Source organism: Ambystoma mexicanum, chromosome 2q (genome assembly GCF_040938575.1).
Source record: "Ambystoma mexicanum isolate Mex_15411 chromosome 2q, UKY_AmexF1_1, whole genome shotgun sequence".
NCBI lineage: Eukaryota > Metazoa > Chordata > Amphibia > Caudata > Ambystomatidae > Ambystoma > Ambystoma mexicanum.
This window is the reverse complement of record NC_090924.1, coordinates 1,291,484,195-1,291,509,605: the sequence shown is the minus strand read 5'-3', so window position 1 is coordinate 1,291,509,605 and position 25,411 is coordinate 1,291,484,195. Positions and strand designations below refer to the sequence as shown.

Genomic DNA, 25,411 nt, shown 5'->3' with positions numbered 1-25,411 from the left:
ATATTCACTGGCTAAAGGGACGCAGAGGGCTCATTCTGCAGAAGGACTCTGAAAAAATAATATGAAAATATTAAGAAACAAGCATGCTCGCAAATTCGGGGAATTGATCAACACGTATTCCCTGCAACACAGTGATAATCAGGTGAATCGAGTACGATTGGGTCTCGCATTTCGGAAAAGTGTTTTCTGATACAACATCTGAGAACATGGAGTGTCCCCCTCATTGGGTGACAAGGAGAGCACTTGGACCCTTTCTTTTGGCCAATTTACCATTGGAACTATCCTGATGAAGATTAGCACAGCCCGAGCACCAGGGCCAAATAAACCCTCAAACGCTCTGTTTAAGAACAGTCAAAGAAACTGGTCTATTACCCTAAATCTGCTCGTCATGCACACACAGACTACAAATAGCTTTCCAGAATCATGGAGAGTGGCTCATGGTGACCCGTGTAACTACAGGCCGATAGCCATCCTGGATACCTATAGCACTGTGCTTGCCATTTTGTTATGTTATGTTATGTTAAAGGTACTTATATAGCGCACCGTCACCAACGGAATTGGTCCCCAGGCGTTCTGGCGGATCTGTAAACAGGAAGGGCGGGTAGGGTTAGTCGGGAGGAGGGGATAAGGAGAGTGGGAGAAGTGGTGTGCTGTTGGCAGCTTCAGCTCGGTATACACCGAGTGCTGGGCTTTGGTGCTAGTATCAGATCGGGCGAGACCTTGAGTGCTGTGGGTGATGCTTATGTGTTGTTGATGTGGTGTGGTAAAGTGTGTGCGGATTGCTAGGAGAGAGATGGTTGTGTGACGTTGTGTGGTTTAAGTATGCAGAAGATTGAGGGTTGGGTTAGTGGGGTCTGTATCCTGATTCAGGTAGTTCTGGTTCCGTTGGAGTTGATTAGCTGTGGGTTGGGTTATTGTTGGTTCCTCGTGGGCCGACTCGCTTTGGTGGTGCTGCGCTGATTCAGCTGTATCGTAGTGAGTATTGTTTGGATTGGTAGGTGTATCTGAACCTTTTTTCGGTTGGATCACTTGCAGACATGGACCAAGGAAGCAGGTACACTTCAGAAGTGGCAGACTGGTTTCCATAAGAACATGAGTGCTTAATTAAATGGAGTGGTTCTGAAATGTGTCTAATCTCTAGCCTGGACCAAAAGTATGACTCTGTGTTTATATCCACCATTGACCTTTCTGCAGCCTTCGATGCTGTGAATAGAAAACTCCTCTGCGCTAAACTGGGAAAATGGGGATGTCCTATTAGCCTTTTTTCCGCTCTTGATTGCCTTACAAGAGCATTCTATGATCCAGGTTAGACTAAATGCAGGAGGTGCCCTATCAAGACCAATACTAACATCTAGGGGAGTAAGACAGGGCCCTGTCTGTTCAATCTCTATATGTCAGATGTGGGGACTACTTATACGCAGCAGTTCTTACACCAACCAAATTGAATGACCTGAGAGTGGCCTAAGTTATGCTGATGATTTTATTGTACTTGACACCACCGAAATAGGGTTTTAAAGGCCTTTGGCAGATTTGTGATGGACCACTCTCTGAAGATAAACTCAAATAAAACCAAAGTCATGCATTGCTCATAGAAAATGAAATCTTCTAAATTCAGGTGGCAGGTAGACAACCAAAGACGAGAACATGCGGATAGTTTTATCTATTTATGATTCCCAATTATTTCCAGACCGTGTGCATCTCAGGTGAGAGACTGGCTGAAGACTTGTGTTACTGTCTTGACTAATCAACTGGCGTGGGTAGATCTAAGATTTGGCACATTGAGATTCTATGAAGACAGAATTCTCACAAAACTCCTGTATGGAAGTGAAGTTCATCTTTTTTGGACTCTCAATTCTCTACCATTAATAGAAAGAGCAATTTGCCGTTGAGTGTTACATTTGCAGAAAACTGTACCATTTGTTGTCATACAATTTGAACAGGGGATTAACTCGTTGAAGTTTTGATCCACATGGAGGCTCGTAGCATTCTTTGGAAAAAGTATATGCCAACTAGAAGACTCACTGTACCAGGAACTAGAACTTGCGCTGATGAGTTGAAGGGTTTCATTTTCAAATGAAGTTGTATACTTCCATATACAGTTGTTGATTCGAGGACGATCTTGCTAGGAGCCCCTGTAAAGTGAAATCAGCCCTATACCAGCAGGACTGGATTAACATTATTGAACGCATACACTCCTCTGACTCACTAGGTAATTTGAGTAAAGGAAACAAAAACGATGAGTACTTGCACCTGGAATCCAAATAAACGATGGACTAGAAAATAACAATTTCGAATTTCGAGGAAATGTTTGTAAAATATAGGTGTGGGGTAAGGGTAATAGTTAAGGTAAGAGGGAGAGGAAGGGGAGCGGTGGTCTCCTCCAGCATTAAGCCAAAAAGAGAAAGAAATTGGTAATTTCTCCCATTCGTTTATTTCTCGTTAATCCCTTGCACCTTACTTGTCAATCTATCCTAAACACTCTGCAAGCAGGTCTTTCTTACTGTTTAGACTGAAGTTTTTGTATACTAAAGAGATCTTGGCGCAATGTGGCCAGTTGCGAAGTAAGTATGACAAGATGACACTTTTGCGTCAATGATTAACTGGTGGAAGACCTTGAACATCTGATTATGTTTGTCCAGCACTAATAACGAAGCGGTTATTGTACTTTAGAAAATTCTTGGACAGGGGCCACAGAGATGGGAGCGTTGATTTTTTGTCTGACTGTCTAGCCCGGTGAACCTCTTCTATAGTCCTTGCGGTTGTAGGGTTTATCAAATGTTTATCAAATGTTTGGAGGGAAATGAGATTCTGAATGATGTTGTATAAACACTATGGGCCTAATTCATGGAACATTTTCCTATAGGATCGCGCCATTATAAAACACTTCCATGAATCAGGCCCTATAAGTTCTTTTTTTAGGAAGTCTGTGAGAAGCGCTCAGATCATAGGGACAGTTATAGTTTGCACGCAGAACATTTGTATTTAGTTTAATAATGGAGTAGCAGGCTTCTATGATATTGGTTTATGTTTCTTTCCTCTGCTTCATATTACTTTTAACTGTGTTTATATGCATTGTATGTAATTGTACTTGTGTGATCTAATGAAATGAAATGAAATGATATCTTTTCTGCTTGTTAAAGGCTTTTTTGCCGACAAAAATAAACTATGAGCAGGGGGTTAGATATCTCAAAAGGTTGTGATTTTAATACTTTTCTGTAGAAACAGCTGATTGAGAAATTTAAGAAAGTTCGAGTCTTGGATCAAAGAAGAGGATACTTTACTCACAGGTTTTGTGACTGTCAAGTCTTCTTATAGATGTATTTAAAGTGATGCATTTTGCTGCAGAGGTAGTGAGCTACTAATATATGTAGCTTTGTTATTAATAAGCATGTCTGTTTCATTTTACAACACTTTTATGGGGGTTTGACCCTCCAGGTAGGCAAGTAAATAGGACTATGCACATATGTACTGCTTACCCTGCGATACATCTGAGGTGTTTGTGACAGATAAGGAGAGTTTTGGAGAGGGTAGACTGAGCCCTTCTCAGAAGATGGGAATGGACATCTTGCACAATGAAATGTAAGAGGGCCTCCTCAGCCTAGTGAAGACTTACAGTCGATAGCTCCTCAGTCCCAATGTAGAGTTGTTAGGAAGGTCCCAAGTGGTGAAGCATCCAGCACAAACCTACCTGTCATAGTCTTGGCAGATCTCCCCGACGGCCACCAGTGCTTTCAGGTATTCGTTGGGCTGGTAGGGGTGGATGTAGTGTAGGGAGCAGCTGTTCCGCGGGTCGCCATTCGATGCTGTGAAATCTATAGCTACCTGAAAGCAAGCAAGAGTTCCACTTAGTGCAAGCCCCAGTCATTGCTGCCACGTAAGCACATCAGCTATATACGAGACATGCCAAAATCAATGTATTAGCTTATATTCAATCTATCAATATTTCGGGAAAATCATCACATAAAAGCACAAACATCCTAAAATATTACAATTTATATCGATTATGTAATGATTTAAAGGAAAATGATTTTCAAAAGTCTAGTTTTCAAGATCTTCAGGAACCTTTTTCTTATGTTGTGACATAATATCTTAATAAGTTCTATTTCTGGTGAAGGAGATTTCGGTGTTATAGTACCTGCATAATATTAACAGGTTCATCTTCCACAACCTGATAAATACGCAGCCGGGACTAGCACCTGCCTTTCTGTCCATGCGCAATGCCTCCATGGAGCAAGGGGCCATCCCTCGGGCCTTAAAAAAAGCCTTATTACACCAGTCCTTAAAGGCCCACAGCAGGCTTGAAAAGCCCAGCAAAATACTGCCGAGCCTCCAATACACATTTCATTGGTAAAATCAAAGAAAATATATCTACCTCATCACAGATTCAGGCCAATGAGAGGAACAGAATCAACCTGATGTTTCCTATGGGACATCCAAAAGAGCAACCGGGGCACTGACTAACCCAGTGCACTCATCGTACTGGACACCATCATTCAGGAGTAGGGGTGGGTTAAGATTCCTCCAGCGAAGTGAAATTGACGAATCTGCTTTCTCCTTTTCAAGGGAAAAAGAAGCATTCTATGCAGCTAATTTTGTCTGCCTGAACCCTGAAATTGAGTGTTTGTCAACACTGGAAATTGCCAAACATTTTCAGTAATTTTGCCACAAACTTTCACAATGCTTTGCATGTGAAATGCACATTTTTAACTGGGTACACATTGGGCCAAATAGGTGTTTTGCTGAAATGTCCCACTCCTATTCAGGAAATCCTAGTACACAGACTTGAGGACATTGGAGTAAAGGGAATCACACTACACTGTACTGCCTCATTCCTACACCTAGAGAATGGAAATAACATTCATTGCCCCTTTACGGTCATTTCCTTGCAACCTGACATGAAGACTAAGCCAAGGCTCCAGCCTTTCATCTTATCTCTTCAACGTATACATGGCTCCCCTACTGGCTCTTTTTCATAAAATAGCCCTCGCATGCTTCAACTATGTAGACGACAATCAAATCATTTACAAGCTCACAAGTGACCCAACCATGAATACACTGGACTTGCACATGTCGCGCACTTGTGGACTCTTGGATGACTTCAAACAAACCTAAGGTCAACCCAACCAACACAAAGCTCATATTCTGACGCGTGATACCACCAAAGCCCACACCAATCTCCTGGCTAGACATGATGGGATCCAGCCCACTGCCCACTTCAGCTGTTAGGAAGTTTGGAATCACAATGGACAATGATCTTATACTAGAAATGCAGGTTAATGCCATTGCAAAGAACGTAGTGTCCCAACTCCATATCATCCGACGCATGAAGTCTAACAAAATCTCCCTTCACGGGGGCATGGCAGTTATCGCACAGGTACTATGAAGACTTGACTATGCCAGCAACCTTTACAGTGGTCTCTCAGAATATCTACTCAACAGACTACACAAAGTCCAAAACACAGCAGCCAGATTGCTTTAAAGGCTGAAAAGATATGAACATATCACCCCAACAATCCACACGCTCCACTGGCCCAATTCAAAGAAACATTCACTTGAAAACTGTGTATGACACACTGTGCCTTCCAGTGCAGGGGACCCGACTCAATCACAAGGAAATTCACACACCACCTACCTTCAAGAACACTTGATCCAGCAATGATGCACTCGTAAAGATGTCAATCTTCAACCGGTAATGGCATGGCAGATCGACCTTCACGCTGGTAGCAACCAAACCCTGAACTCTACGCGCTGTCATCTGCATGCAGAAGAAGGCACCATAAACTCAAGGACACAACTATAAACATGGGTTTTCACCTTAGACCTGCATGAGACAAGTTCAGAAATCTACTCCATTGATGCCTGCACAACAAGAGTACCAAACACAAACCAGTGCCTAGACACGGCAATATCATCCGATTGAATGGCACTCCCAGAATTCTATGAATATATCAGGAACCCATGCACAGTGCGCTATGCTACCTGGTTTTAATGCCACACAATGGAAAGGGACTTGTATGAATACTACCACAAATTTCGCTCAAACCCCCTGACTTGCCACACTGGAAATCAAAAATCACTTACATTTCAAATGGCACCCAAGGCCTCACTCCATGTGTGCCTCAACTTGAGGCCGCTCGTCCCTACTGACTTTCCATCAGATTCTCCTATCTCCTTACATTACAGCAGAGGTCTGCGATGTGCAGCTCTCCAGATGTTTTGGACTAAGACCCCATGATCCCTCACCATTGACCGTGTTGGCTTGGGAGCTGTAGTCCAACACATCTGGAGAGCCAAAGCTTACAGACCCCTGGAACACACCACACACGGCATAGTCTTCCCTCTTTGCCTATTGGACCAGTCATTGTCATTTGACACCGTAAACCGGAGGTCTAAAGCCTTTGACTATTCAGAAGTTTACACTACCATTCCAGCCAGCTCTAGGTAGCATATTCACTAGTGAGATATCAGGGGATTGAAAGTGCCAAACATCTGGCGAGCTGTAGGCTTCAGACGCCTGCCGTGACATGCTCCTAATGGGTTGTATTGCATGGCCCACTTTTCCCTTTAGCTATCAATAGCTCTGATGTTTTATAACAAAACTTCATTGGGCCTTCTGGGTCCCTTTGCCTGTCTCCTAGCAAAACTGAGAAGACCACCATGTCTTCTGTTTTAAACACCAACTTCCCTCGTCTCGGTGATTCAAACTTTTAACCTGTCCTTCCAAACTGATCTTGATGAATCAACATTTTTACATCCACATTAGAGATGCCAGACTTCAATTCATTGAGCTTGGCTGATGCCTAACACCATCAAATCAATGGATGGTAACGGGTTTGCTGCAACATAACAAATGAAACAGGAACCCTCCAAGACCCACTACAAATCCAGATACCTTCCTCCCTTTGCCCTCCTTTCTGAGTTCAACTCTCTGCTCCACCTCCCTCTGGAATCTTAGCATGTGACTCCATTCAACCACATATCTTCTTCTCCAAATTAGCAAGGTCAAAAAAGTATTTTTTTTCCAAATAAGGCAAATTAATTGAATTCTCCCATTTCTCACCAAACACTGCAGAGCCCATGTGGTCAGAGCACTAGTCAGGTGACGCTTGGACTATGACCACTCCCTCTACTGTGCACTGCCAGCGCTCACCAGGAAACGCCTGTTCCTGGTGAGCGCTGGCAGTGCACAGTTTTGAACCAGTTTTGAACCAATATGGCTGACCCAAAAATGTATTCACTGTTCAACAGCCTTTTTCTTGTCTGGTAAAATTCTTCCCTTCATGCACTCAGGGTCTCATTATTTCATTAGTAAAGGCTTTCCCACTAATCCACTGTTCCGCTGTTCTACTCCAGGTGGCAAATGCTTTAGCCTCTGGCGTCCTCAGAAGTTAAGGAATCCCTTCTCAGAAGTGAACCTGATGTCCTGCTTTTCAGATGCTCCTGAAGACCCGCCTCTACAGCCATTCATCGATTGCATTCTCCTGTGCAGAGAGGGTCAGCCTCAAGAGATGGTAGAATTTGCAGATGGCTGGCAGAATAATCGAAATACACAAAAGCCCAATGATTGCTCTTTAGGCAAATGTCCAAGAGGATCCATCCAATACGTAGACACTGCACAACTCTCTCTTTTCTATCACTGACAGAAAACAGAGTCCTAGAATCTTAAAGTAAATCAGTGACCATCTGACAGGGATGAGGTTTGCTGGTTTAATGAGAGACGCATTGGGTAAAAAGCTCAAGTACATTTTGGGAGAAATTAATGACTCTTTTAAGGTAAAAGGAGTTTGCGGGTATCCCGTGGGTAATTCCGTCAGGATACTGGCATACTCAACTTACCCTCTCCACTGCCCGATATCCCAGTATCACCGGGAGTGGCCGAGAGCCGGTAAATTCCCATTCATGGAGTCCCATAGAACTCCATGGGATGGGATTTGCTGAATCATTGGCACCAATATTACCAGTGCCGGTGCTTCAGGCATTTATCTGGCATTGGGGGCCTGATCTACCGGCAGGTCAGGCCGGCCGGGAGATCGTGGCCTACACCAGCAGACTTGTGCTTTGCCATTCCGGAAGAAATGCTGTGTCAGAACTAACAGCATTTTTAGTTCTGTTTACACACAAATCAGAGACTTTGGTGAATATTGTGGTTTATTAATCATATATTTTAGAACGTAAGAAATTGAAAACTTTACATTTATGGCATGAATCCACTGTTGGTTAAAGTTCAGGTGTCATATTGCCACTCGCAGAATGCCGATAAACAGGACGTCATTTCCTTAATTTTTTTACAGGAGGGCCCCGTACCCCACTCAGCCCGCAGAGGGAGAAAAGTGATCCAGATAGCGATCTGATTTGGCTGATCAATGTAGGTGTTGTATTTTATTGTAATAGTCACTGTTGCCTAGGCGACAAGGCTTATCCATAAATGTATTGCAATTTGATGAAGAATTGTGGCTTTGTGATAAGGTTCCTCCAGGTAGGTGTGCTACTTTGTTTTAATGTATCAGATCCATGGTCACGTATGTAGAGCTGCTGGTTGCAAACCTGGTGTTGATTGGTACATGTCTTTGAATGTATGTGGGTGCCATCCCAAAACCCTTTTAGAATATCATTTCATTTTCTTCACCTTCTATATCTTTAACATTGTTCCCCCACTGTTTTTTTGTCAGTTGTAAGGGAGTTTTGCTCCTTGTTGATCAGTTATTTCCGGTTTATAGACCGCCACCCATTACACATTACATGATAGTAACTGTCAGCTATGTCACAAGGCTTTCCCATGAATGTGCTGTAATGTATGGAGATACCAGATAGCCACCGCCAGATACAGAATATGACATTCCCATGCAACTGGTCCTTTCTGTCAAGATGCCTGATTTCCACTGAGTGACATGTGATAAGGATTATGCATTCAGGTGTTACATTTTATTGAGGGGCATAAAGGCTTCTGCCCAATATGCAAGAAGACTTTTCCATATGGGTGTTGTATTTAATGTATAATGGTGATAGGCCCAGCCAGATATGTAAGAAGGTTTACAAGGGTAGGTAAACATTTCAGGCAATTGCTGGAAATAGCATGTTCATCAGAGGCTGGTAAGATTGCTGGAGGGTCCGGGTGTCTGTGATGTTCATCACAGGCTGCTAATATAGCCGAAAGGCCAGGGCCTACCATGATCATCAGAGGCTAGTAAGATGGCCGAAGGGTCAGGGGTGTCATGTTCATCAGGGGTGGTATGATAGCCGAAGGGTCAGGGGCTACCATGATCATCAGAGGCTGCTAAAATAGCTTAAGGGTCAGGGAGATGCCTCGTTCATCAGAGGCTGCTACGATAGCTTAAGGGTCAGGGAGCTGAGATGTTCATCACAGGCTGGTAAAATAGTTTAAGGGTCAGGGGGCTGCCATGTTCATACGAGGTGGCTAAGATAGTTTAAAGCACAGGTTCATCACATGTTCATCAGTGTCTGGTAAGATAGCTTACAGTTCAGAGGGCTTAGATGTGCATCAGAGGCTGGTAAGATTGCTGAAGGGACAGTACCTACCATGTTTATTAGAGGCTGGTATGCTATCTGAAGGGTCAGGGGCTACCACGTTCATTAGAGGCTGGTGAGATTGCTGACGGGTCATGGGGCTACCAAGTTCATTAGAGGCTGGTAAGATTGCTGACGGGTCATGAGGTTGCCATGTTCATCAGAGGCTGGTAAGATTGCTGAAGGGTCAGGGGCTACCATGTTCATTAGAGGCTGGTATGCTAGCTGTAGGGTCAGGGGCTACCATGTTCATTTGAGGCTGGTAAGATTACTGACGGGTCATGGGGCTGCCAAGTTCATTAGAGGCTGGTAAGATTGCTGACGGGTCATGAGGTTGCCATGTTCATCAGAGGCTGGTAAGATTGCTGAAGGGTCAGGGGCTACCATTTTCATTAGAGGCTAGTATGCTAGCTGAAGGGTCAGGGGCTACCATATTCATTAGATGCTGATAAGATTGCTGACGGGTCATGAGCTTGCCATGTTCATCAGAGGCTGGTAAAATTGCTGAAGGGTCAGGGGATACCATGTACATTAGAGGCTGGTACGCTAGCTGAAGGGTCAGGGGCTACCACGTTCATTAGAGGCTGGTGAGATTGCTGATGGGTCATGGGGCTACCAAGTTCATTAGAGGCTGATAAGAGTGCTGACGGGTCATGAGCTTGCCATGTTCATCAGAGGCTGGTAAGATTGCTGAAGGGTCAGGGGCTACCATGTTCATTAGTGGCTGGTATGCTAGCTGTAGGGTCAGAGGCTACCATGTTCATTTGAGGCTGGTAAGATTGCTGACGGGTCATGAGCTTGCCATGTTCATCAGAGGCTGGTAAAATTGCTGAAGGGTCAGGGGATACCATGTACATTAGAGGCTGGTACGCTAGCTGAAGGGTCAGGGGCTACCATATTCATTAGATGCTGGTAAGATTGCTGACGGGTCATGAGCTTGCCATGTTCATCAGAGGCTGGTAAGATTGCTGAAGGGTCAGGGGCTACCATTTTCATTAGAGGCTAGTATGCTAGCTGAAGGGTCAGGGGCTACCATATTCATTAGATGCTGGTAAGATTGCTGACGGGTCATGAGCTTGCCATGTTCATCAGAGTCTGGTAAAATTGCTGAAGGGTCAGGGGATACCTTGTACATTAGAGGCTGGTACGCTAGCTGAAGGGTCAGGGGCTACCATGTTCATTAGAGGCTGGTAAGATTGCTGACGGGTCATGAGGTTGCCATGTTCAACAGAGGCTGGTAAGATTGCTGAAGGGTCAGGGGCTACCATGTTCATTAGAGGCTGGTATGCTAGCTGGAGGGTCAGGGGCTGCCAAGTTCATTAGAGGCTGGTAAGATTGCGGACCGGTCATGGGTCTGCCCTGTTCATCAGAGGCTGGTAAGATTGCTGACGTGTCATGGGACTGCCATGCTCATCAGAGGCTGGTAAGATTGCTGACGGGTCATTGGGCTGCCATGTTCATCAGAGGCTGGTAAGATTGCTGACGGGTCATGGGACTGCCATGCTCATCAGAGGCTGGTAAGATTGCTGAGGGGCTGCAACGTTCATCAGAGGCTGGTAAGATCGCTGATGGGTCAGTGGGGTGCCATGTTCATCCGAGCTGGCTAAGATAGTTTAAAGCACAGGTTCATCTGAGTCTGGTAAGATAGCTTACAGGTCAGAGAGCCGAGAGGTTCATCAGAGGCTGGTAAAATAGCCGAAGGGTCAGGGGCTACAACGTTCATTAGAGGCTGGTATTTTTATTTTTTTTATTTATTTGCATTTGTTAAGCGCACTTGCAGCCCATGAGGCATCGAGGCGCTGTTACAGAGGAAACACATATTAAGATTAGGTTTTTTTTTTTTTTCTTTGTCTTAGTTACGTATTTATAACGCGCTTAAACACTCGGAGGTTTCTAAGCGCGGACCCGGGGATCGAACCTGTTGTTGCTTTGTGTCGTCTTGCTTCCAAGACGCGCACGCTGCCGCTGTGCTATCCTCCCGGGGTAAGATTGTTGACGGATCATGGGGCTACCATGTTCATCAGAGGATGGTAAGGTTGCTGACGGGTCAGGGGCTGCCATGTTCATCAGAGCCTGGTAATATTTCTGAATGGTCATGGAGCTGCCATGTTCATCAGATTCTGGTAATATTGCAGACAGATCATGGGGCTGCCATGTTCATCAGAGGCTGGTAAGATTGCTGACGGGTCATGGGGTTGCCTTGCTCATCAGCGGCTGATAAGATTACTGATGGGTCATGGGGCTGCATGTTCATCAGAGGCTGGTAAAATGGCTGACAGGTCAGGAGCTACCATGTTCATCAGAGCATGATATTATTGCTAACGGCTCATGGGGCTGCCATGTTCATCAGATTCTGGTAATATTGCTGATGAGTCATGGGGCTGCCATGTTCATCAGAGGCTGGTAAGATTGCTGACGGGCCATGGGGCTGCCATGTTCATTAGAGGCTAATAAGATTGCTGACGGGCCATGGGGCTGCCATGGGGCTGCCATGTTCATTAGAGGCTGGTAAGATTACTGACGGGTCATGGGGCTGCCCTGTTCATCAGAGGCTGGTAAGATTGCTGACGGGTCATGGGGCTGCCATGTTCATCAGATTCTGGTAATATTGCTGATGGGTCATGGGGCTGCCATGTTCATCAGAGGCTGGTAAGACTGCTGACGGGCCATGGGGCTGCCATGTTCATTAGAGGCTAATAAGATTGCTGACGGGCCATGGGGCTGCCATGTTCATTAGAGGCTATTAAGATTACTGACGGGTCATGGGGCTGCCCTGTTCATCAGAGGCTGGTAAGATTGCTGACGGGTCATGGGGCTGCCCTGTTCATCAGAGGCTGGTAAGATTGCTGACGGGTCATGAGGCTGCCATGCTCATCAGAAATAAAATAGTTTAAGGGTCTGGGGCTACGATGCTCATCAGAGGTTGGTAAGATTGCTGACGAGTCATGGGGTTGCTCTGTTCATCAGCGGCTGATAAGATTACTAATGGGTAATGGGGCTGCATGTTCATCAGAGGCTGGTAAGATTGCTGACGGCTCATGGGGCTGCCATGCTCATCAGATTCTGGTAATATTGCTGATGACTCATGGGGCTGCCATGTTCATCAGAGGCTGGTAAGATTGCTGACGGGTCATGCGACTGCCCTGTTCATCAGAGGATGGTAATATTGCTGATGGGCCATGGGGCTACCATGTTCATTAGAGGCTGGTAAGATTGCTGACGGTTCATAGGGCTGCCCTGTTCATCAGAGGCTGTTAAGATTGCTGACGGGTCATGGGGCTGCCCTGTTGATCAGAGGCTGGTAAGATTGCTGACAGGTCATGAGGCTGCCATGCTCATCAGAGGCTGGTAAGATAGTTTAAAGGTCTGGGGCTATGATGCTCATCAGAGTTTTGTAAAATAGCTAAAGTGTGAGGGGGCTGAGATGTTCCTCAGATTATGGTAAGGTAGCTGAAGGGTCGTATTTATAAGAGGTTGTTAAGACAGCTGACGGGTCAGTGGGTTGCATTGCCAGTGTTTCACCCGGGAGTCAGACAGCAGGTTCTAGTACGATGGGTTAGCTTGAATGTATGCTCGCCTGAGGGCCTTAAAGCGAGCCAAACTGAGAGTGCAACACTAAAGGCTGTTATGCACAGGTGCTGGAGTTCCAGGTGACAGGTACATGCATGCTTATAATGTATTCCGTATAAAGGTACTTTTTTCATACCACAAAGTCATTATTGTCATTAAAATATGTTGCTGCTTTTATCCTGCTCAAAATGGTAGTAGTGGGTTGAAGAGCGCTGAAAATGAGACCCCCAGTGTAAAATCTGTGATATGCAATTCTTCTACCACCATTTTGAATGCTAGTGTGCCAAATGCTATGCCACCTGTGTCCACCACCACTGAAAATGAGACCCCCAGTGTAAAATCTGTGATATGCAATTCTTCTACCACCATTTTGAACACTAGTGTGCCAAATGCTATGCCACCTGTGTCCACCACCTCTGAAAATGAGACCCCCAGTGTAAAATCTGGGTTGTGCATCTACCCTAACACCCAGAGCTCAACCCCCCCTCCACCAAACCCTCTCTCATAATGAACCCCCTCTCAGCCACTACTGAACCCCACCTGAAATGCGCCATGATTAACGCTAGGTCCATCAATACCCACGCCCTAGACATCCACGACCTCCTACCCTCCCACGACCTAGATCTATTCATGATCTCAGAAACATGGCTACATGAGGCCATCCGGCCCGGCGCTATCCCTCGCCCTACCCCCTGGCTATTCCATAACTAGACAAGATCGCCTCTCCAAAGGTGGAGGTGTAGCAATTATTGCCAGAGACTCGTTCTCTATCAGAAAGGTAGAGAAATCCCTGACCAACAACAACAGCGACTGCCTCCAAGTCAAAATAACCCTCTCTCCCCACTGCACCATTACTGTGCACACTATCTACCGCCCTCCAGGCCCAACAGGAGACTTCCAAGCCTCTCTCATCCACCTCCTCTCTGACAACTTCAAAAAACAGTCTAAAGCGATTCTCCTCGGGGATGTCAACCTAGGGCTCCGGGATAGTAAGGACGTAGCAGCCAAATCCCTTGACTCTGCCCTCAATGCTCTAGGCTACAAGAACACCATCCATAGCCCAACTCACACTCAGGGCAGAACACTCGACTGGATAGCACAGCACAACTTCCCACTCATCATCACAGGTAACAATCCCACCCCGTTGCCTGACCACCACATCATCACCTTTAGCATCCTCACCACTAGCTCCCCTGCTGCCCCCTTACCTCAACCGCTCCCACCTTGCCTCGCCAGAAGCTCCCGCCAGCTCACTAAGGAAAGGCTACTGCCCTTCCTCCAAGGCCCAGCCTTCAGACCACCTTTTTCATCAGACCCAGAAACACTCGCAACAACCTATGATACTGCCATCAAAGCAGCTATCAACTCCATTGCCCCTCTCAAACCTCGCAAATCCAAACCCACTACCCATTCCAACTCTTGGTTCACCCCTGAGCTCCTCACACTCCGCAACGAGAAAAAAGCCGCACTCACACAGTGGCAAACGTCCCACTCTGAAAAAGACAAGATGATCTTTAAAGCCCTATCCACCAAATACAAAAAGGCAATCACCCAAGCAAAGGCCAAATCCTTTGAATCCAGAATCTCGAAAGCCCAATCTACCACAAAAGAAATCTTCGCCGTTTTCAGAGAGCTCGAGACACCCACTCCCGCCCCCCAGAATTTCACCAAAGACAAAGACTGGTGTGACAAAATACAAATGTCCATGCAAACCAAATTAAGCCTCCTCAAAAGCAAAATACTAGCCACTAAACAAGCCCTATCCAGTATGCATATCCCTATCCCATCACCTGCCCCGGATCCCCCCCCTACCCTTCTCCTTCAAACCCATCCAAGAAAAAGACATCATCAACATTATGAGGAACATCAAGCCCTCTAACTGCAAAGGGGATGCATGCCCAGCCTCCATTATCAAAGACTGCACGGAAGCGCTAGCGCCCTTCCTAACAGCCTTTGTGAATGCCTCCTTTACCACAGGGAAAGTCCCGCCTCCCTCAAGGAAACTTGGGTCCACCCTCTTCTGAAAAAACCAACTCTCGATCCCACCTCCCCCAACAACTACAGACCCATCACCACTGTCCCATTCCTCCTCAAAATATTGGACAAAGCAGCCTACTTGCAGGTCCAGCACTTCATTGAAGAGAACAAACTCCTTGGACTCCGCCAATCTGGCTTCCACCCCAGACACGGGACCGAAACCGCCCTACTTGACCTGAAAAACCAAATGGACGATGCTAGAGACATGGGTAAACCAGCACTTCTCCTACTCCTTGACCTATCCGCGGCATTCGACCTTGTGGAACATGGCGTCCTATGCCACCACCTTTCCTCCACTGCCAAATTCTCCCCAGAGGCCACAGCATGGATCACCTCCTTCTTACAAGACAGAACCATGCAAGTATTTTCTGATCTAGCCGCCGCATCACCAACTATTATACTTTGTGGTGTACCCCAAGGTTCCTGTCTCTCCCCCACCCTGTACAACATCTTCACACGACCCCTCTTCCTCATCCTCGACGCTATGGGCATCTCATACACCAACTACGCCGACGACACCCAGATCCTCCTCACTCTCGCAGGTAACTATGACACCGACTCCCTGACCCTCAACAACCTCTACAACACCATCCAAGCCTGGATGGCAGACAACGGACTATGCCTCAACTCTGACAAGACGGAACTCCTCCTGGTAGGTTCCCCCGACACGCTAAAAAATCTAGATGCCCAATTCAGCCACTTCACCATTGACTCCATTAAAATCCCGGTCTCCGATTCTGTCAAAACTCTGGGAGTCTACCTGGACTCCAGCCTATCCATGGATAGACAAGTCAACGCAATAGCATCCGCAGCTGCATATCATGCCAAACTTATCAGCGCAATCAGACCCTTTCTCTCCAAAGAGAACTGCACCAACATAGCCAGAGCCATCCCCGGCTCCAGGCTAGACTACTGCAACGTACTGTTTCTAGGAACCTCTAACAAAAACTTAGAGAGACTACAAGTAATACAGAACAATGCTTTCCGGGCAGCCCAAGGCATTGCTAAAAGAGAACACATCTCTGAAGCCAGAAAACTAGCCCACTGGCTCCCAATAAAGGAAAGGATCGTATTCAAAGCCCTAACACTGACCCACAAGTGCATTCACTTCACTGCTCCAGCATACCTCTCTCAAAGGATCCACCCTGTCTCTACTACCATGCCAACCAGATCACCGTACACCAACATGGTCTCTGTGCCACTAGTAAAAAGAGTAAAAGCGGGTGGATCCAGCTTCCCCTATCTCGCGCCCACCCACTGGAATGCCCTACCTCCCACTATCCGTGGTGAGGACTCCCTCCACAAAACTACCCTCTTCACATAAGGACCGACACATCAGCACAAATATTTATCATTTATGTTTGTAATATACGACCAAATGCAATATCTGTAACAACAGTATGATTTCTTGTACTATTCATAATGTCTCAACAATCGCTATCATATGTACTATGTAACTAAGTTATTGCAAGTAACAGCGCCTCAATGCCCCTGGGCTGCTTGCGCGCTATATAAATATAAATAAATAAATAAATTAATAAATAAATAAATAAGAGCAGGCCCACAATATTTTTATGTTAATGTTTACTTTATTGTTGTATTGTAATGCAGAATAGTGCAAAAGAGCGGCTTCAAAGCACCACACGTTAAGGGGGTTGGGGGGCCTTGGAATGGGGGTGGGGGAGACTGATGATGAATGCAATATAAATATATATAGGTTTTATCAGATCCCACCTGCTGCCGAGGAACATGATTGACAAGGCTGCTCGTGTTGGCATCTTGGGAGCCCAGGTGTGAAATCACAATCTTTCATGAGTAAATATATTTTGCTATTATAATGATGCCTTTGAAGGAATGGAACACATTTCCGTGACTCATCATTTGCCCTGAAAAAGGGAAATAAGAGTCGGGTTTGGATGTTCCTTGGCCCTGGCAGTGGGGCACCCTTGCCCCCACTCCCTGCCATCGGTCACCGTTCACATAGAGTGTCAACAGTGCCTGGCAGTGCTGAGGGCGCCACAGGAGGCTTGAGAATCGAGTGTGGTGTGGGTTCGAGGAGTTATCCATTCTGCTGCTCTGCTTTCCAGATATCAGAATCCCGTTCATTTACATATTGCGCTCAGGTGTGGTCTGATGACTTTGTGCCCCACAGGACCAAGGGTGCCCTTCAAATTGTGAGGGCAGAGATGAACGCTTGATATGTTTCCCCTTTCCATTGCATATCTGCTACTCTGTAAATGCTACTTGGGACCACTAACCGAGAAGGTGATACATTTCCACCAAGTCTACACTGAGGGCCTGATTAACAAATATGTTTTAACATTGGAAAGTCACATTGAAATGTTTTTATAAATCAGTCCCTCAATCAGCGATAGAATGTGCTCCTTGGCTTTCTCTATCTGCGCTCTCTTCCTCTCTCTGCTGCACTAAATGGGCCTGATTCACCAAAGTGTTTTATAACGTGCAATCACATTGAACCACACTCTGTGAATCAGGCCCTATGCCTCTGCCTTTCTCTCTCTTCGGGTGAGAGTTCCATTCCCAGATGCGCGTTTGCAAAAGCCTCGTCATTGCTGAAGGCAGCGTCACCATTGAAAAAACACGGTCATCTTGAGGGGAGGGGAGGTGTTGCGTCTTTTATAGTTAGAAGTAGAGAGAGAGCGGCAGCCGCAGAGGCCTCGCCCGAGGTGGGCACTGCGTCATTGCTGAAAGTGGCGTCACCATTGAAAAAACACGGTCATCTTGAGGGAGGGCGAGGTGTTGCGTCTTTTATAGTTAGAAGTCGAGCGAGAGCCGCAGCCGCAGAGGCCTCCCCGAGGTGGGCGCTGCGTCATTGCTGAAAGTGGCGTCACCATTGAAAATACACGGTCATCTTGAGGGGGGGGAGGTGTTGCGTCTTTTATATTTAGAAGTAGAGCGAGAGCCGCAGCCGCAGAGGCCTACCCCGAGGTGGGCGCTGCCTGATATTTGGAGACATACATTATCATTGCATGTGTCCTATGCATGTGTTGCCATCGCCCTGAGGATGCATTGTTCGTACAGAGGGAGGTGAGGCTGACACGGATGGACTCATTATGGGTGCTGGGGCTCGGACCGACTTTATAAAGACCAGGCCGCAAACTTTAATCTGGACACTTCGCTTTCTAAGAAAAAGGGATATTTTAAGATATAAAATAGTGTATATTCTCATCAAAGAATCTAGTAAAAAAAAGAATACTCATTTTTCCAACATTGGCTTTTTATAAATGGTACAATATTCATCTGGGCGTTTTTCCTATGCAGGACCAAGAGCGTGGAATACTCCGTAACACCAAATCCTTGCTGGAATTCAGAAAAGAATGGGAAAATCTTTTCACCTAAAATATAGTAGTCAACGTTGGCTTTCTGTTTTTGTGCTGCTCTACCATCTGCGCCCAGGGGCAATCTTTTTTGCCCGGTTTCCCTCGTGAATATGCGATTTACACATTTCCAACTACATACATACATTTATACTGTCCACTTTCAGGCCATATGGCTATCATAATAGGCTCGTTTCACTTCTCTTACCCAGCAAAGTACATTCCTAGAATGACCATACAGATTATTTTCTGGTAGACAGCTATCAATCCAACAGGAACAGTCTTAAACACTCCTTTTGTACTCCTGTTGAATACCTCGGTAAAGCGCTCGGTTGGTTCTAGAAGCTAGGTCTTTGCTCAATAAATATAATTATAATAATAATTATAAAATACCCCTATAAGAAAGAGAAGGGGACAAACCGAACCAATTCATCCTGGAGTTCCATTTTGTTTAAATATCCCATGATGCCTGTGTAATAGTGCTCATACAGTATAGTGTGTATGAATTACTTGAAGACAGACTAGATTTGCAGAGGTGCTGTGCCCAGTTTGCTCACCTGCTTCCATAAGAGCCACCACCCAGTCCTTGCCTGTCCAGGTTTTAGGTATTGTAAGAGAGATCCCATTTGCAGCTTCTAGAAGCCCTGAGCCAGTTGGTGCCAACCTCTGGACACAGGTAAACGTAGGACTATTGTTTCCACAAGGCAAGTTTGGATAAGCACTGTAACATCCCTTAGTAGATTCCCTTACTTTTCATGGCCACTTCAACACTGTTCAAATATCAAAGATAAAAAGCCACAAAGTCATGGGAAAGCTGAGATATGCGTTTTGCGAAAGTGTGTGGAAAGTCCGCAGGGAAAATGTGCTTAATCTTTCATATCGAAACAGCAGCTTTCCATGATGACTTTGCTAGCTTCTCCCACTCTTCCGGAACTGCTGGGAAAGCTGGTGGAATGGGTTTCTTATCACTATGGCCCTTTCCTCTACCCCGATGCCACGCTCTGACATCACTCTTCCTCTTTTGGCTATGCTGTTATTCAAATTCTCCCTCCTACTCCTCTCACTGGTCTGGCTATCAACCTCCTGGTCCCCTTAAGTCCTTCTCCATCCTGAACCTTCTCTTGAGTCACTTCCACCGACTTCCCCATTGTCGTGCTAGGGGATTTTAAACTTCCCAATCCTCTGCAGCCACTTGCATTGAACTTACCACCCTCCTGCATAACTTCTTCTTCTTCTCCCTGCAGGGCCAGCCTACCCACTCTGATGGGAACACTCTTGGCCTTGTCTTTCCCGCTTCTTGGCTCTCCTCCTCTGAATTCTCTATTGAACCCCCTACCTCAGATCACACCATTGCTCACTTTAACATCTCAGTGCCTCTACCATCTGCTCCTCTTCTCCACTTATCAATGACTAAGAGGAGATTCAAGCTCCTTGCTCTCTTCCCCCTTACCTTGATGATGTGATCCTCTCACCCCTTTTCATGCCTCTTCCATTGATACCTACTGCAGGTGCCTAATCGTTGGCTTTCATCTCTGGTCTTTCCTCCCTCTAAACAAAGTTTTCATCTTTACCACCTACCCTCTCTGCAACTTACTCAGATCCTCCCCCACTTCTACCTACTGACACCATGCAGGTTTACGCCGCATGCACAAATGCTCCCAGGATCCATGAAGTCACTGAGCATCTCAAAATGAATAAATACGCACACATTAAAAACAGAAATCCAAAGTTTCTTCTCCTAGTCTACAAAGCTATCAATGGTCTTGCTCCTCAGTACCTGCCTGACTGTATCTCAGTTTACTCACCATCTCAGTCCATCCGTTTCTCCTCTGCTCTCAACCTCACTGCCCCATACCCTCTCCTGCCTCCTCTCACCTCTGCTCTTTCTCTCTACTCGCCCTACTCCATTGGACCCCTCTGCCCAACAGAATCAAAACCAGCCCGCCTGTGGATGTCTTCAAAGCTCTGCTAAATCCTGCTGCCCAATTCAATCAAGGCTAGATCGCATGTGAATGTCTTTAAAGCTCTGCTAAAACCTGCCCCAGATGGACCTCCCATACTGTCTCTGCCAATCCCCCTACCTGACACCACCGCTCCCACTAAAGTTATGTAATTTTGTATTTTTGGACAGTACTCCTTTTTAGTTTGGAGCACTTGCCCCCCAGGTTAATGTAACCTTTGCAAATCACCTTTTTCTTATATTTCCACACTTGTTTTGTGTGCTTTGTTCCTAGTCTATGTGCCACTTTTTTCACACCCTCATAAACTGGCTCACCACTTCTACTGTACAAGCATGCTTCCAGGGAATGCCTCTGCCATCTGTAAATGTGTTCTTTTAAATTATTTCCGCTCTTCAAGTAAATACAAATGCAAATACAAGAAAGATTATTTGGCACCCTTGAATTGATGTGGGCTATGGTTAAAGGTTATTTAAAAGCCCCCAATGTTCTGAGCAGTAATATACGGTTCTTATGTAAACCATAATCTCACACCCTGACCATCTGTGATCATTTTTCTTCATCAATGAAATCTGTAAGGGAACTAATCAGGCATGCTTGACACCCTCCCCTCATGGCCCTCTGCAACTAAGTTTGAAGGAAATTCTCTTTCGAGGCAACTGCCGCCAGATGGCCAGACCCCAAATGTATGGCCTCTGATCCAGAGTTTTGAGCTACGACATTTATTATAAAAAAGACATTCCATTATTTTCTGAAATTTTGAACATGTGCATTATCCTTTACAAGAGTTCAAAATGTAATTCCCATGGTCTAAGGGTGCATCTACCAAAACCTGTAGGCCATCAGTCAACATAAACACACATGTTTTGGGGTAACCCCCATACCTTTAGAAGAGGCCACGCCCTGGAAGCCCCTTCCACTTCCCCTCCGCCTTCAGCCTGACTGTTTGAACTTTGATGGAGCACTGGAGATCACCTTGTTTCTCCTTGCTATGAACAGTGGCGGCAAAACTGCTCTTAAAAGCATTATTTTCTCTTACAAACCCTCCTCACAAGTTTAGAAGAGCACTAAAGATACTACCCCTATGCAGTGCTTAAACATTCTAGGCTAGTGAACTCATTGAAGACCTATACCACCCCCTCCCCATTCCTTCTGTCACACCTTCCTGTGACTTCCCTGTAGTATGAGTGCTATGTAACAGCAGCTAATAAAATAACAGGTTTTAAAATCCCATGCAAGTTGTGATTTCTTTGTGTAGTTAACAGACACCATCCAGGTGGTCGAAGATGCCCTTCAAATTATCGATAAGGGGTATTTCTCCCTGCTACTCTTCCTGTACCTCACAGCTGCGTTCAGTATGGTTAATCACCACACGCAAACAAGAGTTCACTCCCTCCTTGCAAACAAGAGTTCACATCCTACCCAACTGGCAGGCACCAGGATATCTAGATGAGCTCAACAACATATTCAGGAAAACGCTGAAAGGGCTTGGCATCAGACTCTTTGCTCTGCAAGATCACGTCCTCCCTGAGGACCCAGGATTTCCGAAAGGTGGTACCAGCCCAAGTGCTCTCGCATGTCGACAGGGGGAACACCCTCCTCGCAGCTGCTCAATTGGCTCCCCTCGAAGTAGTGCACTAAGTTGCAGCTCACCTCATCTCCAGCTCTAGGAAATTTGACCAGATCACCCCCACCATGCTTGATCACTGCATTGGCACTGGTGCATGGTTGCAGGGGTTCCATGTCATTTCATTGTGGGATGTTTTTTCGTGGGTTTTTTAACGTGGGTGTTTTTACCGCTGATTTTTTAATGAAAAAACTCATCAAATTATTTTTGTTATTTCTGGGGGTTTACACCCCAAACCCACCATCCCCTTAAATTATTTTTATATTCCCGTACACCCACACCCAATTTATATATTTTTCTAACCCCTCCCCCCAAAAAAGTTCTATGAGTTTTTTCCCCAAAAACATTTGCGGTAAAAAACCCCGCAAAAAAACATCCCGCGATGTAAGGACGTTGTACCGTTGCAGGGAGTTGCATTGCCATGGCAGTGGAGTGGAATCAGAGTGGAATCATAATGACTGCCCCTGCACCATCTGACTCACTAGACGCTGTCCTCCCCTCTCCTCCCCACCACCCTGCATAGCTGTACCCCTTCTATGCATCCCTTGGTGTCTTACTTCACTGCATATCTGTTCTGTTGTTACCTTTGTAAAGCGTTCTGCTGCTTCTTGAAGTTAGGTCTGCGCTCAATAAATGTACCCTTCTCCAAAATGGAAAAGGGTCTGGGATCATAACACACCTGCTGCCAAGCAACACTCCTAAACTCCCTCTTTCAAACTTTTGAAATGATTGATTTTGTAACTGGTCAGTTTACTTTCTGTTTTGTATGTGATGCAACTAGTCTTTCACAGAGCTCAGTTCAGCCTTCAGCCTAACCCAAAGACCAGCATTAATTAGAGTCTATCCTGGACCTCAGCACTGCATTGATCCCAACCAAATCCGCAGCCCGGCCCACACCCAGAACAGTACAGAAGTCTGATAAAATCGATGCCCAGACAAAAACACAGCCCAGAGCACAACCCATACCAATGCCCAGAGTCAGCATCAATGGGAGCAGAGACAGTTCAGAGCTAATCTTGTCAGCTTCAGCATGATACAAGGACGGGGCCTCCCCTGGAAGAAACCAGAAATCTACACTCATAACCAGAGTTCAAACCAGCCTGGAGGCCATCCCTAGAGGTTAGCCACACCACCCAGAAAATCACCTTGATCAGAAAGCCAACATATCCTGCATGTCCCAAGCCCAGCCCTGTCTAGACTCCAGCTCAATATCGAGCCCAGCAATGGAACCAAGCCTTACTCAAATCTCAGCCCAATACTTAGCCTAAGTATGGTCCATGTCAAAACTCATCTCGGCCAGATCCTAGCCAAGAGCCATGCTTAGACCCCACATTTGCCTGAAGCCCATCCCGGATACCTGTTCTACCTGGAGCTCAGCCCAGAACTCAAATCAGCCCAGAGCTCAACCAGAGCCCTAACGAGAGCTGATCTCCTCCCCACATAGCGCTCCATCCAGCCCTAAGCCCAATCCTACTTGGGGCTAAGCCGAATACATATGATCTTAGTGCTGGGCTCACTCCAGCCCTATCCCAGTCCTAATGCCCATTATCTAGTCCAGCCCTAATGTTAATTGTACTTATAGGACCCATTCCCTCGCCGAAGGTGGGCAGCTGGTGCTGAGTGTGTACTTTGGAAATCCGGGTTCCTGCTCCACCCAGATCCTGCCACAAAGTTGCATGTCAATTCGTTTTTTTCTTAGAAGGTTTAAACAGAAACGTTTCAGATGAATTCTAAGCACAAACTAACTATAGATGGTTCTGATGGTTGGTGGAAGATCATTCCAAGGATAGGAAGCTAGATAGGAAAAGGATCTCCCTCCCAACCTTCTCTTCCTAAGCCTAGGGATCTCCACTGGACTCAGGGGTCCGGACTGTAAGGCGTGTTGCCGGGTCTGTGGTCTCGGATTCCTTGAATATAGTAAAGGCCTGATTGATGGAACACCCTGCCTCTCCATCCAGAGACTCTCGAGTCCTACCCTGGTCTGCATTGGAAGCCAGTGTAAGGTGCGGAGCACTGGAGAAATAGGTATGAATGTTTGCAATTCTGTACTCTCTGCAACCATGATATCAAGTGGTCAAGTAAATCAAAATATCATTTATTAGCATAGTCCAACATAACTAAGGGAACGCTAGCCCGGACTGTACAGTGAAAGTTAAGAACAGGAGATCTATGTTGCAAGTTCTGTACGTGGGAAAGGCATTGCTTCACCTCACTTCACAAGAGCCGTGACTTGGGAATTCATGCACAGTTTCGGGTCTAGCATCACCCCAGGTCCTTCACCACCGTCACTGGAGGTGGGCTCAGGACAAGTTGGCGAGGGCAGATATTTGAGGACCGGGACTTCCGAGGAAGCCCTACCAACATTATGTCTGTTTCTGAAGGGTGGGTTAACTTGAGGGTATTTCACCACATGTATTTGCAACAAGTTGGTGAAATCGTAAATCACATCGGTCTGATCTGATGTAATTTTGCAATTAGCAGTGTATCATCAGCAAAATGATATACTTTCACTCCAAAATTAAGAGTAATAGTCATGACAGGTTTCAAATAAGTATTTAAATCCATGACAAATGACAAGGAGCCTTGTAGAACTCCTTAAGTGGAAATTCCTGAAGTCGATTCATAAGGTGGCAAGATGACTGCTTTTGCGATTAGTGAGAAAGTAGTTAATGCAATTGATACCAACATCTATAAGATACGCACGCATATTCTCGCGTGTAATGGTAAATGCTGCAGGCGCTCCAATAGAATGAGGACACTCACTCAGCCTTCATCAATTTCCCATCTCAGGTCATCAGGCAGTAAAGTCACCACTGTGCACTGGGAAGGCTCCAGTCAGTTGTAGTCATCAATGTGGCCTGTACCTGTGGCCTACTGCTTTCAACAATCGTGTAGTTTAGCATGGGGGAGTATATATGCTTCTGGGACAAAGATAGATTTTCTATTTCTCTAAGAGGAAAGGCTATGGGTTCTAAGAAGTCTACATCTTTGTTAGTACATCGATCTGTTGGTGACCCGGCGCATCTACACTCTCCCCCTATGCTCTGGTGTTGTTGAGTATTCCACAGAGAGTATGGTGACAGTATTGGCAAGCTCTTGCTTTCTAGTTCGTCCGACTGAGTACTAATAGAAGAAACTGTGTCAGAAAAGGTGCAAGCTGTGTCTTCAATTTTTGTTTTATTGTTATTTGGTTAAAACAAATACACCAATCATTGCTTTTAGGCAATACTATAAGTTTTTATTTTGAATCTCATCACAAATGCTAAATACAAATAGCCTCATGAAAACACATAATAAAAGAATACATTTCCCAATAAACAATGCCATATTCATCTCTAAACTTCATCTTCAATAAT

The 25,411-nt window shown here is 45.7% G+C and overlaps 1 protein-coding gene across 3 annotated transcripts in view; it reads right to left on the bottom strand.

Moving 5' to 3' along the window:
* CPNE4 (copine 4) overlaps positions 1–25,411 on the bottom strand; it is a 1,706,709-nt gene that overhangs the window by 227,550 nt on the left and 1,453,748 nt on the right. For all 3 annotated transcript variants that reach the window (XM_069648719.1, XM_069648721.1, XM_069648720.1), the window contains exon 11: positions 3,689–3,822. In XM_069648719.1, the coding sequence (XP_069504820.1) occupies positions 3,689–3,822 (134 nt within the window). The remainder of the gene's footprint in view (positions 1–3,688; positions 3,823–25,411) is intronic.